The sequence below is a fragment of the Strix uralensis genome, chromosome 1, assembly GCF_047716275.1.
Source record: "Strix uralensis isolate ZFMK-TIS-50842 chromosome 1, bStrUra1, whole genome shotgun sequence".
Classification (NCBI taxonomy): Eukaryota; Metazoa; Chordata; class Aves; order Strigiformes; family Strigidae; genus Strix; species Strix uralensis.
The window spans coordinates 136,622,537-136,647,348 of NC_133972.1; the positions used below are offsets into that span (position 1 = coordinate 136,622,537).

Consider the following 24,812-nt stretch of genomic DNA (forward strand, 5'->3'; position numbering starts at 1 on the left):
CGGCTCCATAGTGTACAAATCATGCTCAGAACTGCTGACTTTAAAAAAAAAAAAAAATCATAGTTAAACTTACGAAGTATAAGTCGTGATATGATAGACATTAGAATTTGAGAATCAGGTATTTGTCTTCACTTTGCAAGGGTGGCATTTTATTTTCATTCCGAAAACACTGCTGTGGCATTATATTCAGAATCATTTCCATCACTCCAAACATCATGTAAAGGCAGAGAGGTGATATAACTTAGAAGAGACTCTTATCTCGTGTAAAAACTGCTATCACTTTCCTTGGCTACAGTGAAGTGCTATCATGAGCTTGTTTTTAGGGCACTAGGGATCAGCTCAAAATGTCATGGCCATAGAAGCCAAATCACTGTATAGCTATAAAAGGATTCTTCCATAGACCATTTGCTTAAAAATAGCCCGGAGGTATCTTTGACCCAGCTGACCTTTGGGTGCACGCAGGAACACCCGATCACCTCAGTTAGCATTATGCCTGACGAGATGTCTGCCAGGTGATACTGCTTTCCAAACGCCGTTCCTCCCTTCTCTGCCGGGAGACTTGCCCACAAGACCTCTGTCGGTCTCAGTGGAGCTGCAACACAGTACTTGAATGTCGTTCTTGCGACGAGCACTTAGAGGCATTGCTCTACAGCAATAACTATCAGACATAATGATATGCTACCAAAAAACAACCCCAAAGCCCATGGAAAAAGTATTTTCCTGTTCCTCAGCCTCCGACGTGCCCAGTGTTTGAACGCCCCCAAGGCGGGCAGCAGTAGGGGAGGCTGCGCGGCCCCCTCCGCTCCGCGGTAGCCACGTCTCCCTGCACCACAGAGCTGGAGTGTGCTTTCGGCGCCCGCCTCCCCTCACGCCGCACATTTTCCGCCTCAGCACCGCTCGTGCTGGCGGTGGGAGATGGGTTTGGGGCCGCCTCGGCTCCCACGCAGCCCCAGCCGGGGGGTCGCTGGGGATTTCACCGGCATCACTGGAAGCGCCTGCCCGTAAGTCACGGCCGCTGGCGTCCCCTGACAGGGACCGAGAGGAATTAAGGCGCGCTGAGGCTCCAACAGCCGGGAGAAGGCCCAGGGAGGGCCCGTGGCCCCCCACCTCCTCCGTCGCCCCCCGCCCGGGCCGGCGCGGATGGGACTACAGCTCCCGACAGGCAGCGCGCCGAGCCCGCACCCGCGGGGCGGAGCCTCCCGGGCACTGCAGTTCCGGGCGCGGAGGCGCGCTTCCGGCCCGCTGACCCGGAAGGGCTTTGCTGCACTTCTGGGGTCGGCCGGCGGCCGCTGCTCGCACGTGTGAGAGCGGCGCCGCCCGGTGCGCCCCGCCGCCATGGCGGCCGTGCGGGTGGAGGAGGTGCTGGCGGCCGCCGAGGAGCAGGAGGCGGAGAAGCGGCGGAGCGTCACGGTGGAGAAGGAGCTGGAACTGGAGTTCGACCTGGGCAACCTGCTGGCGCTGGACCGCAACCCGCCGGCGGCGGTGGAGCTGCGCGGGGCCGGGCCGCGGCGGGAGGCGCTGCTGCGGGCGCTGGCCCGCGACAACACGCAGCTGCTGGTGGCCCGGCTGTGGGAGCTGCCGGCCGAGCGCGCCGGCGGGGCGGGGGGGCCGCTGGTGGCGCGGCTGCCCGAGCCGGCCTTCCGCCTGCCGCGGGAGAAGCCGCCGCCGCGACCGCGGCCGCCGACGCGCTGGGAGCAGTTCGCGCGGCTGAAGGGCATCCGCCGGCGCAAGCGGACCTCGCTGGTGTGGGACGAGCAGGCCAAGGAGTGGCGGCGGCGCTGGGGCTACCGGCGGGCGGGCGGCGACCCGGCCCGCGCCTGGCTGGCGGAGGTGCCGGAGGGCGCCGACCCGGAGGAGGACCAGTTCGCCAGGCTGCGGCGGGAGAAGCGGGAGCGGGTGGCGCGCAACGAGCTCAACCGCTTGCGCAACCTGGCCCGCGCCCACCGGGCCGGGACCGCCGTCCCCGCCGCGCCCCTCCACCCCACCGGCCACCAGAGCCGGGAGGAGCTGGGCCACGTCGCCCGCGTTGCCCGCGTCTCCACCGCCTCGCTCGGCCGCTTCCAGCCCCGGCTGCCCAAGGAGCCGGCGGAGCCGCCGTCCCGCAGCGGCGGCAGGAAGCGCCGCTTCGAGCCGCTGCTGGGCAACCTGGCGGCCGAGCGCAGCCGGCAGCTGGAGCTGCTGCGGGACATGAGCAGCAAGAAGCCGGTCCTCGACATCACCCGCGCTGTCAACAAGCAGCTGCGCCAGGAGGAGGCCGAGGCGGCCGCCGCCAAGGGCAAGAAGCAGTCGCAGCGGGGGAAGCGTGGCCGCCGGCAGCAGCGGGTTGGCCGCAGCGGCAAGAAGAGCGGAGCCCGGCGGCAACAGCAGCAGCAGCGGCCTGCGAGCAGCAGCACTGGCGGTGCCAGGAGAAAGAAGGCATGAGGGACAGGGACTGTGTGCGGCACGGGCCCGGGGATGCCTGCCGAGGTGCGGGAAGGGACTGTCAGTGCCAGCCTCCCGCCCAGTGCTCTATTCCCACACTTATTTGTCAATAAATACGCTTCAGCCTTTCTAAAATGTCCTGCGTTTGGCTCTTAGCTGGCAGTCAAGGAGGGCTGTGTTCTCTGTCCAAGGGGAGCTGGTGGTGTGTCAGGGGGGTTGGGAGCCCCAGTTCCCCCCAGTTTTGCAGGGACAGACAGGTAACATTGCTTCGTGGCTGCAGCACTTCCAGGCAGGACTGAAGCTGAGCAAAGCTGTCTCTTGCTCAGGTAGCTGGGACTGGTGGTGGACCGCAGCTGTGACCTGTGTTTTGATCGAGTAACAGCCTGCTCAGACATGAAACAGTCAAAAGGACAGGACATGGCTGCTGCTCTGTGCTCTGGGCAGGTGGCCTGACGGTGGAGCTCTTGCTCTGTAAGTCAACTGCTGCTGCTCAGCTCTATGGTATTCGGGTTCAGTTACAAAAAGAACATGAAAACTTACTGTAAGATTTATTGCAGGGCCTAAGAAATTGTACAGATTTCCTAGAGAGTTCTGTTGATTTAAAAGAAAGTCAGAACTGGTGACCAGCCATTGAATTCAACAGAACAATGTTTGTATTGAACAGCAGGTTAAAACCTAAATTTTTCCCTGTATTAACAGTAATCTGTCATGTCATAGAAATAGTTTCACAGTGTTTTTTGTTACCAAGCAGTTTAAGAGCAGATATTGGCAATTATCTCAGACTTCTGCTTTTTACTCTTTTGAACTGTAGTGCCTCCTGTACACATGAAATAAAATATACTATTTGCTGCCCCAATGTGTGGCTTAGCTACAGGAAGGATGCGGTTTGCTGGGGCCGTTCCTGGTAAGAGGGGTAATAAAACAAGTTCCAGCAATCTCAAGTAAATAAAGTTCTCCAGCTTTCACTTGGTAAACTTGTGAGTGGTTAATGATAACATAGTATTTAGCTGCAAATGAGTTTTTGAAAAAGCTAGGTGACTATAGCAGTTCTGTGGCTATTCAGTAGAATGGCAGCTTGAGCACAACCAAAAAGCAAAACCTCTGTAAGGCAGCTGCTGAGGTCAGAAGGGATACATGCGCCTTGGAGTGGAGGGGATTTGGGTAGCATTGACAGGGTGGCTATAGTTCTCATCCGATGGGCTTTGCAGAGGATGTGCTCTTTGCCTCTTAAAATTTGTTTCTTGCCACTGTGCTCAGCAGTCTGCACCACCGCGGGCTGCTTTGAACTTGCAGTGGCAGGAATGGTCTTGTGGGCACAACCCACTGATACTAAGCCTTCAAGTAAGTGGCTTGGCAAAGTAGGGGCAAAAAGCACTCGGACAAGTGGAAAAAGTTGCTTTGCGATACATTCCAGGCCTCTGATCTTCCTGGCTTTTCTGCAGGGCATGTCTTGTAGCTGCTCAACCAGAGAGTGTGGCTTTTTTTCCACATGCGCACACACCCACGATAAGTATTTTGTGCTGATGATGACATTGGAGAACTTTCTGCACTAAAATGCTGGGCAGTTTGTGCATTTCCAGCAGCAATGAGGAACGCAGGCTGGGGTGTGGGCACGCCGGGGGTGCTGCCGCTTTTTGGGTCTCCCAAGCGGATAAAGGTTTTACGGCTTCGGGCAGGGGCCCTGGCAGGCCATTAACCTGCTTTTAGTGGCTCAGCACCTTGCAAAATGTCATTTTGAAGCTTGTCAGATGTGTTGTTGCTTTCCTTAAAACAGGTATGGGTTGATTTGCAGCCAGGTACCACCCGCTGACCGTAGGAGTGTTGCTGGAGGGAGCAGAGCGAGCGCAGCTCTTCCACCCTGCGAAGTCCTGGCGTTTGGTCAACTACGTGACTGAAACCGGGGCGCGGGTGGGAGCCGGCGCTGCCCGGGCGCCGGCCCCGGGAGGAGGCGCTGCCGCTGGCTCGGCCGCCGGACCCCGGAGCCGCGGCGATGGCGGCCGGGCGGGAGCGGGCCGCCCGCCTCCTGCGGCAGCTGCAGCGGGCCGCGTGAGTGCGGGCGGGCCGGGGCGGCTGAGGGAGCCGCCGCCTCACCCGGGCACCCCATGAGCCGGCTGCCGGGGCCCAGGCGTGTCCCTCCGTGGGTGGGACCCCCGCTGCCGGCCAGGCCGGCTCCGCTGGCAGGCCTCTCCGGGGGAGGGCGCGGGACGCGGGTACATACAGGACTCTCGTAGGCAAGGGCAGATTTGGTTTTCGGCTTTAGTTTTTCCTTTTAACCATGCTTTTTTCTGTTTGGTTTTTTTTTTTAACCTTTAACTAGATGTCGGTGCCCGAGCCACTGCCACACTTATTCCCAAGGTAAGACTTAATTTGTGTCTCAAAAATAACTCTGTAGGAGACTATGGCCCCGTAGAGCTGTACGTATTGATGTAACCTGGGCAGAGGGTGCAGGTAACAGGTAGGAAAGAGAACAGTTTCAAGGATGAGGTAAGCGGTCTGTTATTTTGCAGCCATACAATGACAGTGGTTATTGTTGGAGAGATTCACTGTTTCCACGTAAGCCACAACTAATACATCCTGTCCCTCCCTCCCCTAACCGCGTGGCAAGTTGAGCAGAAATTTGTGGTGGCTGCTACTACTGCTGTCACCACCTGAGCCATCTCAGCTAAAGTTTTGAGGGGAAAAACATGCATCGATTACATTAGAAAAGAAACAGGAAGCAATATGAATAAAAAATGAGCTATTCACAAACATCTGCTTTGGCTTGGGGAATGTAATCTCCACAGTCAGTCCTGACACTGCAGCTCACTTGGGCCAGGGTTGTGGGGTAAGAGCAGGTGAGCTGCACTGAGTGACCGAGTCACCCTGGGAGGAATTTCTGTTTGCAGTAACTGTAGGGAGTCTATACGAACAGCTAACTGTGTGCTGGTCAGTCTCCAGATGTTCTTAATCTTTTAATGCATCTCATGTGTTCCATGTTTAATACTCTAAAGGTACCTAGAAGATACAATAGATATATTTTCTATAAAAATCAGTATTTTTGGCCATAATTTCAGCAATGTGTCGTTCTGAGTGGCTTGGTTTCACATGCTTTACTTAAGATACTTTTTAAAGGATTACCAGTACAGTTTCACGTATGGAAAAGCTAATATATGTTCTGATATTTGTTTTGCCCAAGACCATCGTACAGCAAGACAAGAGAGCAGCTGAGAAATAGAATCTCATTCTTCTGCTTGTCTGCTTGATGACTTAGTCAATTCAAACTAAGCCCTTGTTAAATAGAAGTCTTAGTTAAGAACCCTCTCTATAAGTTTTAGTCAGCAATTGAGTCTATAATGTAGTGAGATGGTATCAGTTCAGTAAGCCTTTAAATAGTGGGAATTGATTTAACTGACTGTAGCAGAAAAAAATTGTTCATTGTGTTTCTTGACATTGTTCAAGGAAATAGTGCAATTTTTGAACTCAGTAAAATTCTTCCAGCAAGTTAAGTTTGGCTCAAGAATATAACAGCAGGACACCTATTATACTATCAGAAAGCAAGAGAGTAAATGGCTTGGACATGTTCTTAGCCTGTCAAATTAATGACTGAGAGTACAGCAGACAAACTCCAGGAGAGGTCAAACATGTACAGCCTGGCAAGAGATGGCAATGAAAGAGCTGATAGCAGCTGGCCTGGACTTGAATAGAAAGTGCATAAAGGGTTTTAATACATCTATCTGTTACTGTTGTGGGTCAGTGCTTCAGTGCACCCCAGAGTGTCTGTAAGACTCATTATCATGGCTTCACTCATTGGATCTGAATCCAAACCGCATATTTTCAATTAATATAGCAGACAGAAGGCATGACTTCAGCAGGAAGAGCAGAATGCCTCATCTGATCTTTTCTTGGAGAAGAATGGGCTGTTTCAGTTGTTGCAGTTTGTTTCACTTTGTGGAAAAATCAGGATACGCAAGAAATGGAGGGTTTTGTAGAAATTCATGCAAGAGTGATGTGGCAGAGAGGATGTGACTGAAGTACTAGCCTTATAAATTTCTTCTTTCTTCTACTAGATAAAAGTTGATAGTGACATGGCAATTCTTATTAAAACTCTGTTTATTATTATCAGTGCACGCAGTTTCTTAATTTTCAAGCAAGCAATTCAGTTTCACCAGCAAGTTCAGGACTAGGCAGAAGTAAAAAGGAGCATAAACACCTATCAGTATTTCTCTCACACGTGCAAAAGATGTTCTCTGGGTGCATATGGAGGATGTCTCATGGATTTGTTTTAAAAGTTGTTCTGAAGGTTATCTTGTAGCCCCTACAGGTTCCTAACACCTCTCAACCTGTATGTAGCAGCCTGTATGCTCTGCAGATACTGGGTTTTGCATAGTTATATGTACTGTTCTGGTCTTTGCATACTGCCAACAAATTCTCATGCAGACTTCTGGCTAAGTTACTCAGTTTTTATAGGAAATAATTAATTCTCGAAGGGAGGAAGAACACCCTTGCATTGCTGAATTGTATGAATCAAATTAAGTAATTGGATCGTTTAATATCTCAAGCAACAAGGGATGAAATAGGTAACTGTTATGCAGACAAGCCAAGATGACCTGGGCAAATGTATTAGTGATTTTAAAAGCAAAGGAATCTGTCAACTTTAGTACTGAGATACAGATTGAAGTCACTTTTTGTTCCCTAATTCTACTGTTTCATTTCTATTCCAGTTCCTGAACAGCCTACCCTGGGAAATACAGACTATGCGTTTGAGGTAGATTAAACGTAGAATAATAAAATATATTTGATTTAAAAGTAGTATTTTGTATACTTTCAAATATGGCATTTAACAAATATTTACATTAGTAAATATTTATATTTCACTTTGGTTGGGAGTAGATGCCATTTCTCCAGTTTTCCAGAAAAAATATGTTCTTTTTTTTTTTGGTAGATGGCCATTTCGAACATCCGATACGGAGAAGGAGTCACTAAAGAGATTGGCATGGTAAGCTTCCGTAGTGGCAGTCCATCACTGGTGAACAGTTATTTTCTAAAGGACTGCTGGTGCTATCAATCCATTTTATAAGGGAACGCTTATGTATGGTGTGTCTGAATCTCTGCTGCTTTGCAGTATGTGTAGTCATACATACCACTGTAGAAAGGTCGGAAAATACTCTTGGGTAAAGAAGAGAAGCATGCTACATCAGTGTTGCTGTGGCATAAGTGAGTACATGAAATGCAGCCTAGTGGATAATGAGATCACTGATGATTTGACAGGATTATGCAACAATATTTTTCTCTGATGGGGAATTTAATTCAAAAAGTTCTGAATCCTGGTGACTCACCAGGATTTTCTTAGGATCACTTTCACCTCTTCCAGTGCTCATTAAAACGAATCAGAGACTTTCCATTAAATTAGGTGGATATTCGTTCAGCTCCAAGTTTGCCCTGTGAAAGTGTAGAACTTTTGTTTCGACAGTGTGAGATGATTCACCTGAGTACATTGTTCCAGTTTGCCTTTATCATTGGGTTTTTTCATTTATCATTTTTTACTCTCTTCTTGGCATTTATAGCATTAACAGTTTTCTTTTTAATTTGCAAATTTGTAAAGTAAATTAACAGTCAGATAGCAAATTAAGTTAGACAGAACTTCTGTCTTTAAACAGCATTAGGATTATTTAGATTTGCATGTTTTGTATAGCTATTGTGACAAGTAATTTAGCAAAGATTAGGATGTAGTATTATCTTCTTTTTGCCACCTTATTTAGATTTTTCATCAACAGATTAATATTCAGTAATAGATTTTCAAGATTTTAATGCTTTGATAGGGAGTTAGGGAAGACTTAACCTGTGGAAAAGCCTTTTTATGTCACAGAAATTGTGTAGGAAAAAAACATTTCAGAAAAATACTTCACATTTTACTGTAGTCTTAAGGAGTTCCACGTGGTTTTCACTTGCTCAACATCTTTATCATTAGTTTTTTTCTATCATAAGACTTCAACTATGTAAGTTTGGCAGCTTTATACTTCATGCTGTTTTCTGCATCCTGTGTGTATGTGGTTAATCTCTTTTTCTTTAGCTGATACTGTTTCAAAAATTTGACAATAACCATTTTTAGGTTGGGTTTTTTACTGTTATTAAATGGTTCGGTTGATTTGGATTAATATTCAAATGTGTATGATTTTATACCAGTTGTTTGGTTTTTTAATTTCATTGTTATTGTAGGACCTGCAGAATCTTGGTGCTAGAAGAGTTTGTTTGATGACAGATAAAAACCTCTCCCAACTCCCTCCTGTAAATGCAGTATTGAATTCCTTGGCAAAATATGGTATAAACTTTCAGATGTATGATAATGTCCGGGTGGAGCCAACAGACCACAGGTACTACTTCTGACAGTGCACTTCTCCAAGTAGTGCCTAGGCTTTTACAGCATGCCATACGACTGTTGAAACACATCCTTGTGACCTGTATGCTGGTCTTAATAGTTAGTTTCTCTGTGTGCTGTTTTTCTCCTGGCTAATTGGAAAGCTTTTCTTGTTTTCCAAGTTTCCTGGATGCCATTAAATTTGCTAAAAAGGGAGAGTTTGATGCCTATGTTGCTGTTGGAGGTGGATCTGTAATAGACACCTGTAAAGCTGCCAATCTGTATGCATCCAGCCCTACATCAGACTTCTTGGATTATGTCAATGCTCCTATTGGGAAAGGGAAGCCTGTCACTGTGCCCCTCAAGCCACTTATTGCAGGTAAATCAGGAGCAGGGTGCAATGGAGAGTGAGGGCTAGGAGAAGGGGTGTCATTCTACACTCTGTATGATATTTCTACTGAAATCAGTTTACCGTGACTGATTACCTTCCTTTGGGCTTACTTCTCCTCTAGTTGTATTCAGCGGCAATTTTGCTATTTACTTCGGTGGAAGAAAAATCACAGGTTTTGTCATTAGTTTGTCTTGTTTAGCTGAGTTCGACTCCTTTTACTGAGAAAATAGATCAAAGTGGCAGTTTCTCTTTGACCTGTTGGCTTCCAATCAAGGAGTCATCTGAGATTTCCTGGATCCTGTATTTTTGGTGGCATTACTATTGTGGTTTTATTTTTTTATGTTGCAGTATTATGTATTACTTATTTGTTGTTATCTCCATTCTTCCTTTTAAGTTCCTACAACAGCTGGAACTGGAAGTGAAACCACTGGTGTTGCCATTTTTGACTTCAAAGAACTAAAAGTAAAAACCGGTGAGGTGGTTTTTTGTGTCTGCTATTCAAGACAATTGCTTTTCCAATGTCTTCATTATTTCCCTGCCTTGAAAGAAAGGGATACTGCATGTCATTTCAGGTGTCATTTTGTTTGATTCAACTGCCACAGGCAAATTTGAAGAGCTTAAAAGTTTCCTCCTTTAATTAAATTTATAGCATATTAACATAATGAAATACCTATGTAATACAGTGGATTATAGTTTGAAGGCAAAACAGGAAACTAAAATCTTTCAAGTCCTTAAATAGCAGAAAATGTTAATTGCAAAGGAAATTTCTACTTACATTCAGGGTCAACCAACTGTTCCTTATTTCCTCTGTATATTTCTTTCTGCTTTTAAGACTTCTGTTTCTTTGTTGTGTAATTGCAACCAAATGTTCTTTTTCCTGACTTTTGAAACCTCAGGCCTGAGATACTATGCAAGTGAGAGGCACTGTCTTCCTTTGGCCTTTTCATCCCTGGCAAATGAAGATTAAGGCTAAAATGTCATCTTAAGCTTCATAGCTGTTTTGAGGTTTTACTTCTAAACATGTGGGTTTTATATGCCACACAGTTTACAGTACTTGGGACCCAAATGGGTGTGCTGAGGGGTTCTGACCATAGCTCAGAGTTTTCTAATCTATATGTAGTCAATCAGTCTGTGTCTGTCTGTCTGTGTGTATGTCTCTTTCTCTCAAAGCTACATCTGTGCCCCCTTAACCAAAATATGAAGGCATGGTTATTACAGACGCTCAAGACAGCAATTAGCAAACACAACTGATTGTAGACACAAACCAGTCTTGCCCTCTCATTGTTCACGGAAGATACAAATCTAAGAATACTGTTGCAGATGCCACTCAGCACAGACATTTTGAAAGTATAGGCCGCTCAGGGAGGGTTACAAATGGAGAGAGAACATTGTCTGATGTAATTAATTTCATGCAAAAGTGTCAAATCATATAACTCTCTTACAGGGAATTCATCATCAGAAGGACTTAGGTTCATAGATACTTCTTACTCTCCCTTCTCTCTCTCTGCTTTTATCTTCATAGTTTCAAATCATTTCCCCTCATTATTGTTACATTTTGAACATTAAGCTTGTCTTGTCCTATTTTGTTGCAAAAAAACTTTAATTAATTTTCCTCACGTATTGCAGGTATTGCTTCAAGAGCCATTAAGCCAACATTAGGCATCATTGATCCTTTACACACACTGTCTATGCCTGAACGAATAGTGGCCAACAGTGGCTTCGATGTGCTTTGGTGAGTTTTCTGTGTAGGCTGCTACTTGAATTTATTACAATTTTGTGGGTTTTACTATGATGGTTGTAGAAAAAATATATTTTAGGAGCAGAAAAGGATGATCTTTGTTTTTTCTCCCTTTCCTGTTCTTGTTAACGCAGTCTCTGTTATACTTTCCTCTTACTTGATTTCACTACCTCCCTCAGAATGTATGGAAACAAACCACTCGTTTGCAGAAATGTTAATGTTTTTGCAGTGCACTGGAGAAACCGTTAGTTTCCAGGATGGTTGTTGTCAGGGAAGAGAGTCCAGGTTTCCCTTTTTAAGAGATCATGTAGATGATTAATCACAATTGCAACAGCATTTTTCATGTCTCACAGACATGGCAGGGAATAGAGAACGAGGGTTTTCTAATAAAAGCCATGATGTGTCAACAAAAATTTGTGAAGGCTTGTGGGATGCTGGCAGGTCTTAGCCCAATTATGACCATCTTCAGAACCTCTCTCATAATTTGCTTTTCGCTTGGCACAAAATTTTCTTCATCTTAAACCTACAGCTTTTAATTGCACAAAATGCATGGAAGCTTTTGTTCGGAAGGCCAGAGCTTCTGGGTGCTATGAATATTAAAGTAATAGATGTATAATGAAAGCTTGGTGAAGTATCCTGAACTACACTTTCTGTAATGGAATTGAGGCATTTGTCCATAAATGAAAATGGTTTGTCTGTAATTTTGTACATCTAAATGTAGCAATGTAGGCAGTGCCCCTTCTTTATGTGGTCAGATTTATGAGTATCTGGGAGATGAGACTGTTGGCAGTTCCACTTAGGTTAAGGAATTCCAGCCAGTAAGTCATCTTCATGATGGGCCCAACTTAAATGCCTCTATGCAAACACACGTAGCATGGGGAATAAACATGAGGAGCTAGAGATGTGCTCACGCCTGCAGGGCTATGATCTTATTGGCATCACAGAGGTGTGATGGGATGGCTCCTGTGGTTGGAGTGTTGGAATGGAAGGATACAGGCTCTTTAGGAAGGACAGGCAGGGGAGATGTGGAGGGGGTGTCACCCTCTACGTCAATGACCAGCTGGAGTGCATGGAGCTCTGCCTGGGGATGGATGAGGAGCTGACAGAGAGTTTATGGGTCAGGATTAAAGGGAAGGCAGGAACAGGAGACATTATAGTGGGGGTCTGCTACAGGCCACGCGACCAGGAAGACCGAGCGGATGAGGCTCTCTACAGACAGATGGGAGCAGCCTCACGTTCACAAGCCCTGATCCTCATGGGGGACTTCAGCCACCCCCATTATCTGTTGGAGGGACAACACAGGAGGGTACAAGCAATCCAGGAGGTTCCTGGAATGCATTGATGATAACTTCCTTCTCCAAGTGACAGAGGAGCCAATGAGGAGAGGTGCTTATGCTGGACCTTGTTCTTACCAACAAGGAGGGGCTGGTCAGTAGTATGAAGCTCAAAGGCAGCCTTGGCTGCAGTGACCATGAAATGGTGGAGTTCAGGTTCCTTAGTGCAGTGAGGAGGGTGCACAGCAAGCTCACTACCCTGGAGTTCAGGAGAGCAGACTTTGGCCTCTTCACGGATCTGCTTGGCAGAGTAGCCTGGAATAAAGCCCTGGAGGGAAGAGGGGCCCAAGAAAGCTGGTTAGTATTCAAGGATCACCTCTTCCAAGCTCAGGAGTGATGCATCCTGACAAAGAGGAAGTCAGGCAGAAATGCCAGGAAGCCTGCATGGATGAACAAGGAGCTTCTGGACAAGCTCTAACACACAAAGGAAGCCTACAGAGGGTAGAAGCAAGGACAGGTAGCCTGGAAGGAGTACAGAGAAACTGTCTGAGCAGCCAGGGATCAGGTTAGGAAGGCCAGAGCCCTGATAGAATGAAATCTGGCCAGGGGTGTGAAGGACAACAGGAAAAGCTTCTGTAGGTATGTTGGTGATAAAAGGAAAATGTGGGCCCTGGAAACAGGAGACCTGGTTATGTGGGACATGGAGAAGGCTGAGATACTCAACAACTTTTTTGCCTCAGTCTTCACTGGCAAGTGCTCCAGCCACACCTCCCAAGACACAGAAGGGAAAGGCAGGGACTGGGAGAATGAAGAACCACCCACTGTAGGAAAAGATCAAATTTGAGACCATCTAAGGAACCTGAAGGTGCACAAGTCCATTTGACCTGATGAGATGCATCCGTGGGTCCTGAGGGAATTGGCATATGAAGTGGCTCAGCCACTAATCATATTTGAGAAGTCGTGGCAGTCCGGTGGAATTCCCGCTGACTGGAAAAGGGGAAACATAACCCCCATTTTTAAAAGGGAAATAAAGTAGACCCAGGGAACTACAGGCCAGTCAGTCTCACCTCTGTGCCCAGCAAGATCATGGAGCAGATCCTCCTGGAAACTATGCTAGAGCACACGGAAAATAAGGAGGTGACTGGTGACAGCCAACATGGCTTCACTAAGGGCAAATCGTGCCTGACAAATTTGTTGGCCTTCTACAACAGGGTTACAGCGTGAGTGGATAAGGGAAGAGCAACTGACGCCATCTACCTGGGCTTGTGCAAAGCTTTTGACACTGTCCCATATGACATCCTTGTGTCCAAATTGGAGAGACATGGATTTGACAGATGGACCACTTGGGTGATAAGGAATTGACTGGATGGTCACTCTCAAATTGTTACGGTCAATGGCTCGATGTCCAAGTGTAGAGCAGTGATGGGTGGCGTTCCTCAGGGATCAGTGTTGGGACCAGCGCTGTTTAACATCTTTGTTGGCAACATGGAGAGTGGGATTGAGTGCACCCTCAGCAAGTTTGCCGATGACACCAAGCTGTGTGGTGAGTTTGACACGCTGGAGGGAAGGGATGCCATCAGAGGGACCTTGACAGGCTTGAGAGGTGGGCCTGTGTGAAACTCATGAAGTTCAACAAGGCCAAGTGCAAGGTCCTGCACATGGGTTGAGGCAATCTCAAGCACAAATACAGGCTGGGTGATGAGTGGATTGAGAGCAGCCCTGAGGAGAAGGACTTGGGAGTATTAATGGATGGAAGACTGACTCTGAGCCAGCCATGTGTGCTCACAGCCCAGAAGGCCAGCCATATTCTGGGCTGCATTGAAAGCAGCATGGCCAGCAGGTCAAAGGAGGTGATTCTCCCCCTCTACTCCACTCTCATGAGACCCCACCTGGACTGCTGTGTTCAGCTCTGGGCCCTCCCACATAGAAGGACATAGACTTGCTCAGGCAGGTCCAGAGGAGGCCACAAAGATGATTGTGGGATTGGAGCATCTTCCATATGAGGACAGGCTGAGAGAGTTGGGGTTCTTCAGCCTAGAGAAGAGAAGACTTCAGGGAGACCTTATAGCAGCCTTCCAGTACTTAAAGGGGGCCTACAGGAAAGGTGGGGAGGGACTCTCTATCAGGGAGTGTAGGGATAGGATGAGGGGTAATGGCTTTAAACTGAAAGAGGATAGATTTAGATTAGATATAAGGAGCAAATTCTTTACTGGGAGGGTGGTGAGACACTGGAACAAGTTGCCCAGAGAGGTTGTGGCTGCCCCCTCCCTAGAAGTGTTGAAGACCGGGCTGGATGGGGCTTTGAGCAACCTGATCTAGCAGAAGGTGTCCCTCTCCATGGCAGTGGGATTGGAACTAAATGATCTTTAAGGTCCCTTCCAACCCAAAGCATTCTATGATTCTATAATAAATAACATCTTCTTAATTTTTTAAAGGTCAATACTTCTAAAAGAAAGGTAGCTTACAATCCTTCCAGTGCTAAAGCCTCTTATGATTCCTGTCCTACAGAAAGGAAATGCACTCACTGCAGATGTGCAGTGCTCTTCAGTGAAGAGCGTTACACACCAAGATGCGAGTTCATCCACCCTAACTTTAAGCATGGTGTGAGCTGATAGATTGTGACTGTGCCTGGATTGCCTTCTGTGTGTTTGTTGGAGAGTGAAGCACTCTGGAGGTGCCTGCCCAGCATTCTCCTAGTTGTCTGGAGATTGCATCTCTATTTTTGGCAACTGTTAAACACCAGAAGTAAATAAGAAGAACCTGCGTTCAAAGGACAGCAGGGCAGTAAAATAGAGCTCTCCCACTTAAATAATTTGGTTTTAATCTTTCTTTTAGCCATGCTCTAGAATCATACACCGCTCTTCCTTACAACATGCGCAGTCCCTGCCCTTCAAATCCAATCAATCGACCAGCTTACCAGGGCAGCAACCCCATCAGTGATGTCTGGGCTCTTCATGCGCTGCGCATTGTGGCTAAATATTTGAAAAGGTAATATGTTTACCAGCCATGTCCCTTGCAGTATGTTCAGCCTTCAGTGTCCAAAAAGGGATACTTAGACGAACTTGAATTTTAGTGTAACGTAAGGCAAACTACTACATTAACCCTTCATTTTCTACTCTGGATTTCTCTTAAATAAAGTAAAAAGTTTTTCAAATAATATTGAAAGTAAATTTAGGGTTACTAGGTTGTCTTGAGGAGATAGCTTTCTAATGCCTCTGTGTATCTATTTTAGAAGTCCTCAGTTAAAGGTATTTCAAACTGCTCAGTTAATGTGGGAGTAGCAGTCACATATTTTTTCAAGAATCCTCTTACTGTGACAGTATGTAACAAACTGAACAAATACTGCTGGTGTAATTTCTGTGACCTTCAGTGTAAATTAAGATACTTATACATCCCATCAAGAAGGTAACCACATGCACTTATGAATGTGCAAAATTATGCATTTACTGAAAACTAGTTCATACTTAGAAGACTTTCAGTTTAGATTAAGTTTTGACTTAACTGTGAGTTCATTTTGATCCCTAGCAATAACGTTTTAGCCTGTATATAGCTTTTGTGTACTGTGTGCCCTTCTGTTGAAGATCAATATGGGGTTTTTTGTAAAAGACTTTTTGCAGTACCTAGCTAGTCAAAGTGGTTGTTTATTGTTCCTTTGGAATCTATTCATGAGACTTTTTCTCCATGCTGTCAAACTACACAAGCAGTCTGATGTGTAGGAAGGCAAGGAACCCTGTCCTCTTCCTGCACAGGTGGTGGGGTCCAGACCTCCACCTAATGAGATGGTGAGAAAGCTGGAGTGATCTTGGAGCTGTACATAGGATTGCCAAAGCTCCCGAGTAGAATTGTTTAAACCACCACTGAGGTGAATATGGCTAAATTCACTCTATTTACTCAGTTTTTGGAGAAGTGAAAGGAAACTTGCCCTTCACTGAACCGGTGTGATCTACTTACTGATCCAGGAGCAGGATTGTTCTCTGACTGACATGTGACTTGATCCTATTTCCAACATTTTTATCTCAGCTTATCTTAGAGGTTTTTGTATATCTGTCTGTAAAGAAACCCTCTCTCCCTTCTTCATCCTGAATTACCAATCTATTTGTGAATTCACTGGTACCATTGTCTCCATGGTGCACAGAGCCATCAGAAACCCTGAAGACCGTGAAGCAAGAGCCAGCATGCACCTAGCAAGTGCTTTTGCTGGTATTGGCTTTGGCAATGCTGGTGTTCATCTCTGGTGAGTACAGAAAAATGTTAACCCCATCTGAGGTCAGCTTCTAGCTAGTGTTTGTTTCAGATTGTCAAAGACATTGCTGCCTTTGTGAATATATAGTAAGATGTTGTAGCCTGACCTGTGATGCAGGGGGAGCTGTGTGTTGTGAGAAATTGATGAGCTCTTGGCATTTATGTGTATGAGGATTGTGTATTCTGGCTTGTGATACTCAAATCCAATCACGTGAAAATTACAAAATATGGCCTTCTTTACCTTCCTTGATAGTAAAAACCATGGTTAGAAAAAAAATCAATGGCATTTAAAATGTTGGATTTCATGCCAGCTGTTCTGAAGTGAGAGAGCAATGAAGTAGTCGTGTACCATTCCTCAGCTGCTGCAATTGTCTGTAAGTTTGTCTGTGGGGCAGGCATTCAGCAAGCTGAAATAAGCTGTAATTAATATTGCAAGGCAATGTAGTTTCATATGGGTGAAAATCTCAGAGAAGCAAAGCCTTAGCCTGAAATGTGTGGAGAAGTTATTAGCAGTCGTTCTCTTCAGAGACCTTCCTTTCATTCCTTTTGTTTGAGCAAATCCACTCTTTAATTGTACTTTAAAATTCATGTTTATTTTTCTCAGGCAGTGTGATCAGGTAGGGATGCAGGTTATGCTATTTTTGGCATATCTGTATTACTTCAGTAACTGAGCATCTTTCAGTCCCGTCAGTGGAGTAGTATAACTTCACACTTGCAAAGTAGGGAGGTACTGTTTTTTACAGCTAGGTCCCTAAAGTGCAGAGAGGTGAGGGTTGTCTGTACCTAATATCCATACCATACCTGGACCTAAATACCTTTTGAGTATCTGTACCTAAGAGACTTGCATACAGATGACCACACAAGGGACTGAACACAAATTTTCCAAATACCAGGAGAGCTGCCCTAACCACTTTCTCTCTACTCTCTGTTCCAGCCATGGAATGTCTTACCCTATTTCTGGTTTGGTGAAAAATTATAAAGCAAAGGATTATAATGTGGATCACTCTTTAGTGGTAAAACTTGGTTTATCTTTGTTTTCATATTACACACTTCAGTTCTCTGTTATCTCACATTAATGAGCATTAAAGCACATCAAAGTTGAAAATACATGTCCTGTTGATGTGATTTTTTTTTTTTTCCAGCCACACGGCCTTTCTGTGGTGCTGACATCCCCAGCAGTGTTTGCTTTCACAGCACAGATACATCCTGAGCGGCACTTGGAAGCTGCAGAGATACTAGGTAGGAATCTCTATGGATACAACTTACTCATACAACCGGAATTCTTTCCAAAATGTCTTTTCAGGAGGAAAAAAAATGTGTGCAAGCAATTGTCATTGGTTGTTGCAGGGGTTTTAAGTTTAAAAAACAAGATCCTGGAGTCTGACTGAGTTACACATAATACAAACTTAGGTAGAATAATGCAAAATTTTTATACTGGATGATGTAGTTAGAGAAGCAAACTGGAGAAATCTTCTTGGCTAGAAAACTGGATAGCTGATCTGTTACGAATCAGAAGAGAGTAGCTGTGATTGGCATCTCTCTTGGTGCTTTATGGAGAGTATTTACTTTAGATACCATAAAACAAACAAGTCCTCAGGTGCATCTGTTAGCTAAAAGGAAGCATTTTGCCTAACAAATTCCCTGCTGTGCAATGAATTAGGACAGAGTGATGTTCTGAATCACTCCTGCTCTTTCTGTGGCATACAAGTTGTGGGTTTTGATCTTTCTAATATAGGCCTAAGCTTATTTGTAGGTGTTGGAATTTCTCAGTGGCTGATGTCAAGGGAAAGCGTGGAGTAGCTATTCTGTGGACACATCTGTGATGGCTGAAAAGTGGGGTGATGAACAAAGTGGCTTTTTCTGCTTCTTTGCAGAGCAAAAGTAAATGCTGCAAGCTGACAGCTCATTTAAAGGTTACCTTTTCATGCAGTGCTTGTTATCTGTACAACCCTTCACCAGAAGGTGTCCTAGACTCTGTGTTGTAGCTAAACTGCTGCTAATATCCATGCTCGCTAATGAGCAATCACAGTCACATGTGCAGCAGTGTTGAGAGTAGAGAGAAAGTGGTTAGGGCAACTCTCCTGGTATTTGGAAAATTTATGTTCAGTCCCTTGTATGGTCAGCCTTCTGTATGCAAGTCACAGCAATCCAGTTGCATGTAATGACTTCCTTTTATAAGTAATCTGAGAGCTTTGAGTGGGACTTTTATATAGACAAAATATTATAGTATTTTAAAGAGGATGTAAAACAACAGGGTCAGAAAAACTACATTGGGGAAAAATTTCGTTTATAAATGTTGGCTGTGATGTTGTTCAGCCTTCCTCCGAAGTATGTAGTCCTGCCTATCGTCAAAAACAGAACACAAACCTAGTTGGAGTCATATATTAAGCTACAAAATGTCTGTGTTCCTACAGCAATAACACACAACTCAAAGCAGACTAAGAAAATGTTTCTGGATAACTGACCAGCTCAGCATATCGGAGAATTTGAACTCTGGCTCTTTGATTTTAAAACAAGTGGTTGAAAAGCAGTTCCTTCAGGTTTTGCAGTATGAAGTGCTGCCATAAATTCTGTCTCTAAAAGCTGTTAATTGTTTCAATAGAAATTTAAACTACATTATTGTCTGCCTTGCTGTAAAGGGACTCAGCCGAAAACAAGTCATGTGGAATTGAGTTGGTTAATTGCCACCTGGGGTGTTTACTTCTGATTCCAGTCCAGAGTCCAACTGACTACAGTAGCTGATTCAAACCTGTCATGTTGCCAAATGCAGTGACTAAGAAGGTATTTTATGACATGAGGCAGATTACTAAATAGTTATGCTGTGTGTATGTACAGTTGTGAATTTGGGTACAGCCAGAAAAAGCTTAATACCTCCCTGGGTGGATTCTTAAACAGTTGAAATAGGTGTGCGTGTGGCCAGAAATTTTCTAAGTGCAATCAAGACTGATGTATCCTTTAGGTTGAGCAAAAAGAAAGTGCTAGAACTATAGCAGTATTTTAAAACTACCCTTCACATTTACTGTCCTTTTTTTCCCTCCTCCCTTTCCCTTTTACTTTACTGTCTAATGGTACTGGATTTATGTGCTAGTTACTCCTCTACAGCAAAACCCAGGATAAACTCAGACTGCATGGCATAATCCCAATAGCATAAGACTTTGTACAAGACTCCATCATACCTTATGTATCAATTTCTCCGAGACATTATCTACTACATAAGTGCCAGTCTTATTACCCAAATATCTGACCTCCTCAAATGAGCTTGTTGATCTCGTGTCCACTTAACCCTTTGAATGTTACACTGAACTGCATGAGGATCACAGAAAATATTTTTCCTGTGGCTATGCTGTGCTCTTACTCATCTCTCAGTATGGCACTTGGAGCTAACATAGTTCTGGTGTAACATCATTGAGATTACACAGAGAACAAATTTAGCTCAGCTTACTTTGAAAAGAAATCATGGAGGAACCTGTGTCTTCTGTCTGGACATGTTTTTATTTTTACTTTTAAGTAAGTCCTGACCATTCACTGAAGAAGGGGAAGCAAGCTATTTTGTAAGAAATATTGGTAGTCTTTCATTTTATATTGATGCTTTCATTACCGTCCAGTAGATGTTTTAAGACACCAGTTCTTCCTCTTCAGTTCTGCATTATCCTACGCAGGTCAGCACATATTCAAATAGCATTAAGTTTAGGATTCACTTAACCCCTTGAACGCTGCCCTGCCATCTCCTGTCTTTCTCAGCCTACACGCTCTAGTCCTCTCTTTGAATATGTAATTGAACAGAATAGTCAGTGGTTTCCGTGTCCTCTAGATGTCAGCAAACTCAAGGCCTTAAAATAAAGTTAGCATTTGGCACACTGTCCATAAAAATAAATACCATTGACGTTCATGAGTTAGCTTCTTTCCTCCCAACAGTTAGTCAGACTGAAAAAGTGCTTCTCCCTGTAAGCACAGAGGGAAAGGAAGTTAACCTCATGTGGCAGTTAGTCTTTCTGGCAGCAGTTACCTGCTTCTCCCGATCTTGTTTTATTTCACCTTTTCCAAACTATTCCAACTGTAAAATGAAGACTGATTCCTCTTTTTACTTCATGTTGCTTTTAGGGCAGTGACTGTTATGTATGGATATGTATTCCACTGATATTATGATTAAATTAAGTCCAGAACAGGCTTCCTCTGCGCTCTCCACCCTACAGTCAAGGCATTATGTCTTATTTTAGGAGCTGACATCCGCACTGCCAGAATCAAAGATGCGGGGTTTATTTTGGCAGACACGCTCCGGAAATTCCTATTTGATCTGAATGTTGATGATGGCTTAGCTGCAATTGGTTATTCTAAAGCAGACATCCCTGCATTAGTCAAGGGCACTCTGCCTCAGGTAAGACAGCAAGCAGAACAGTTTTTCTTGTCAAATAAAATGGAACAGATTTTCGAAAAAACAGAAGTGTTTCTTTTCAAGCAAATGTTATTTCTAGTCCTACATGAAAACAATTGAAATGGAGAAAATTATGGATAGTCAACTGTATTTTGTTTCTCTGCACGGTTTAGCTTTTTTTCTTTTCAGTGAGATGGAGCGTGTGCTGCAATCTGTTCTTCGCATGGATTCAGAAAGAATGGCTAGGTGTTTGGTTGTGGGGTTTTTTTAAATGTCACATTTTTAAAAAAGAGGATGTTTTTCATAGACCTTTGATCTTTGTAGATGATACTTCTTTTTCATAGCTGTCTCTGTTAATTATGTATGCAGGATGGGTCATAGATAAAGCCTTAATACCAAGTGCTATCTGTTAAGAATGATCAAGCTCACTTTGCATTAACTTTTCCATATTGAGAAGTTGCACTTTTCTTCCCAGATGGCTTTTTTGTTCCATTGACCCCCATCAGAATTTGAAATAAGGTCCCCTGGGATGATATAGATTAAACTTGTAATACCCTTTATTGTTTCAGTGCTCACAAAGACACTGCAAAAAGCAATACACCACTCCAAAAGCAAAATCCAGTGTCTTCCTTGTAAAAAGACCATTTGATTCATATGCTATGGACTGTTCTGTCTGCTTAGGATTTATTTCCACCAAGGAGCAAGGGAAATAAACACTACGAAGAAAATTAAAATTTTGTAGGCCGAAAGGTTATTTGCTTTTTACAACAGTACCTCTTACCACATCTAGTTCTTCTCATTCATAAATCTCAGAACAACTTATAGCAGAGGGTAAATGTTAATATTCCTATTTTATACCTGAGAAAATGACACAAAGGTGCAACTATTTAGGATCACACACAACAGAGCAGTGGCAAAGCCAGGAAGAAAACTAATGTCTCTGAGCACCCATCAAATAGGTTATGCATGTAAATTGTTATGGGGCATTTTGAAGGTTTGTTTTGATAAATATATTCCTTTAAAACAGTTGAGTTTGAGTCATCACAAGCACAGCATCTCACTTGAAGGCATGTTTTCCACAGCTGGGGAGGGGGGAAGGTTCTTCACCAAAAGATATTGAAGGGGTTTTTTGTTTGTTAGCTTAGCTCAAATTGACTTTTAATTCATTTACTGTCATCTCACGGCATTGATGATTAATTGTACTGTGTAAAATGAGATGACCTAATAGTTTCTCAAACCTTATTTTTGTATATGAGATCTAACATGATGAAACTGTATTAGTATTCCTTAATAGTCCATTATTACCCACAGAGGTAGTCCATACATCTTACATGGATGGACTTACATCCATACTATATACATTTAGTATATTTTTTCTTTTCATCTAGCAGTAGGTTTTCTTTGGAATACAGCACTGACCCATTCACATTGGCAAGGCAGTGTGGTGCAGTGGTGGTAGCACTAGTAAGTGTGTGAAGTGTATTCCACACTGTGAAGTGCAGGTTGCAGGAAAACAAAACTGTTCTGCTCTAACTGCTGGGATTTGGGGTGGGAACTCTGCTGGGACAAACATTTATGCTTGAAGTTAAAACAGAATTTTGTTTTCCTTTCTAAATGAGTCTGTTGAAACTGATCCTATTTACAGACAGCAGTGAGTCTAGCAAAGAAGGTCTAAGGTGGCTGGCCCTGTGATAGTGTTTGAGAGGAGATGGGGAGGACTGAAAATGAGAGCTGGGGGAAGGGCTGTTCTCTAGCCCACCCACCCCCTGCAGACATCCTGGAGGCAGCTGCAGTGGGGCTGAACCACCAATGAGCCCGGAGCTGCACATTTTTGGCACTAGACCAGAATGCACTGAGTCAGACTGAGCGAGCCGGGGCCTCGCAGTCTGGGCACCAGCAAGTATCAGCAGGCTTGTGCAGAGGGAGTGCTGGTGCCTCTGTGTCGAGGCATACAGGAGGAGCATCCGTTTGCAGCCTTCTGTCGATATAGCTGGGAAATGCTACAGTCTGTCAGGGTGATCGTCTCCTGTCACCCCATGTGACTTTACAGATAACTCTGGCCATCTTGGTGCACAGGGCTGCAAAACTGTAATTTCGCTCCAAGTGTCCTCATATAAGCCTGATGAATTTACTCAGTACTTGAGCACTGAGTTGTTATATTTTGCATATTGTGAGTCTGAAAGAAACAGCATACTTTTGCCCTAGTGCTGTTTGAATTTTCCATTTGGTTTCAAAACGGCGTAGAAGAATCTTAGTCTTTTCTTTGGCTGGATCTGCGTGCATAGCAGTGCTGGTCAGGGATGGGAAAGAGGTATCATTTGATTGCTACTGCTGCACCAGCAAGGCTTCTCGTGTAGGTAAAGTTCTGCACACAAAGCTGCACTTCTCAGACACATCACAAGCCATGCTAACTGCGCTGATCGTGATTATGAACGGTGAATATCGCACAGCTAGCTTCCTCACCATGCTAGACCGATATTTCACATGTTAAGTTCACAGCGCGGTAGCCTCTCTTGCTGTGTAACCACATCCAGCCTGTCCACAAATCGCAGCCCTGCGGGTTGAGAGGGAAGTGGAGCGGCTGCAGCACTGCGCTGCAGCATTGCACTGCGGCACTGTGCTGGGCAGCGGGCTGTGCTCCGCGCGGGAGAGTGTCTGAGCTGAGCCCCCCACCAGGCAGGGGGCTGGAGGAGCTCCTTCCCCAGCACCCCACTCAGTGTGTGAGGCAGGGCCCCTAGCAAATGACATCCACTGTCCCACATGTGAAAAAAGGGGGAAAATATCGAAAGCTTTTACTGGGACAGCCTCTTCCATGAGAGAGATGTCGAAACAGGTTGTAGCAGAAGAAACTCCGCCTTGCCAGAATACACCACATTCATCTAAAGATAATGCGTTCCTAGTGGAGGCCTGGCCTCTGTCTTTGCAGATGTTTGTAACTCTCCCCACTCTTTCAATAAATGTTAAAATCATTGAGTGTTGAAGGCATGAAAGTGTTAATCATAACCAGGACACGAGATCATTAACATTAAGCCCTTTCAGCTGAGTGTTTCTGCAGTAACTGAATACCTACACTAATACAGCTTCTCATCCTCAGTAGCGTGGGGCTTTTCTGAATTGCCATCCCTGCCGTTGTGGTTATTTTGTCAAGCAGAGCAGTGAAGCATATACCTGAGTTTCATTTCAGTCAGGGGGACTTCAGCATCCGAAAATTCTGTTGAATCACCGTCCAAATGAAGACCAACCACAACCATTTTGTTTTCTGACTCCAAGGTGTCAGGCTATTTATTAAGCAGTTTCACTACCATCCCTTGCTGTGTATCTTTTTTGGAGTCTGAGTTGCAAGCACCGTTTACTTTTCCCATCTACAGCTGTTCCTGGGCTTTGAGAGATGTTGTATTTTGAAAACCTTGGTCCCTCAAAATTGAACTCCTAGTTCCAATGCTGTCAAATTAATTTTAAAATGGACTGTATTCCCAGGGTAATATCCTCCAGTGTACCGATGTCTGTGACTGACAAGACCCATATTTGAAGTACTTGACTTTGCAACTGAACTGCATTCTAATCTTGCTTCTATGTATGTAATTATATGCAATTTTAACTAATATATTCTTGAAAGTACTGTACAGTTGATGATGCTTCAACCTTAATTACTTGATTACTTACTTGCACAACATTTTTGTTCTCTGTGAAGGACGTTAGTACAATGGCACATAGTTTAGCTACTGTTTGATTAATTTTATTGGCAACCTTCTGTAATCCAGTTTTTCTTTACTCTTGCAGGAGAGAGTCACTAAACTATCACCACGTCCCCAAACAGAAGAAGACTTATCTGCCCTCTTTGAGGCTTCCATGAAACTTTATTAGCTTAAACATTTTGTTCTGTAGTGTGCTGTATTCTAACACAAAGGTAATTTCTTATAGATATGGGGCTGAATTTGTTTAGAGAATGGAAGAACTTGGGTACCTTTGACTTCTGTTCCATTGTACACTGCCAAAAGGCCAAGTAATTCATCTTTAACTAAATAGTGCTTTGAAGTGAA

At 44.6% G+C, this 24,812-nt stretch overlaps 2 protein-coding genes across 2 annotated transcripts; both read left to right on the plus strand.

The window, feature by feature from the left end:
* Window positions 1–1,225: 1,225 nt before the first annotated feature.
* RRS1 (ribosome biogenesis regulator 1 homolog) lies at window positions 1,226–2,556 on the plus strand. The gene has a single exon (XM_074882330.1). The coding sequence runs from the start codon at window positions 1,336–1,338 to the stop codon at window positions 2,419–2,421; it is 1,086 nt and encodes a 361-aa protein (XP_074738431.1). The 5' UTR covers window positions 1,226–1,335; the 3' UTR covers window positions 2,422–2,556.
* A 1,772-nt stretch (window positions 2,557–4,328) lies between these two features.
* On the plus strand, window positions 4,329–24,812 carry ADHFE1 (alcohol dehydrogenase iron containing 1). The gene is made up of 14 exons (XM_074882342.1): window positions 4,329–4,467; window positions 4,739–4,776; window positions 7,122–7,165; window positions 7,343–7,396; window positions 8,617–8,771; window positions 8,938–9,134; window positions 9,541–9,618; window positions 10,773–10,878; window positions 14,994–15,146; window positions 16,294–16,392; window positions 17,335–17,413; window positions 17,543–17,639; window positions 20,618–20,775; window positions 24,553–24,812. Exons 1-14 carry the CDS (start codon window positions 4,412–4,414, stop codon window positions 24,634–24,636), a joined length of 1,398 nt encoding a protein of 465 aa, XP_074738443.1. The 5' UTR covers window positions 4,329–4,411; the 3' UTR covers window positions 24,637–24,812.

Excerpts from the sequence above, each read along its gene's own strand:
- RRS1 (XM_074882330.1), top strand. The coding sequence starts at position 1,336 with ATGGCGGCCGTGCGGGTGGAGGAGGTGCTGGCGGCCGCCGAGGAGCAG.
- ADHFE1 (XM_074882342.1), top strand. The coding sequence starts at position 4,412 with ATGGCGGCCGGGCGGGAGCGGGCCGCCCGCCTCCTGCGGCAGCTGCAG. Across the intron at positions 7,397-8,616 it reads TCACTAAAGAGATTGGCATG|GACCTGCAGAATCTTGGTGC; the intron begins GTAAGCTTCCGT and ends TTGTTATTGTAG. Across the intron at positions 16,393-17,334 it reads AATGCTGGTGTTCATCTCTG|CCATGGAATGTCTTACCCTA; the intron begins GTGAGTACAGAA and ends TCTCTGTTCCAG.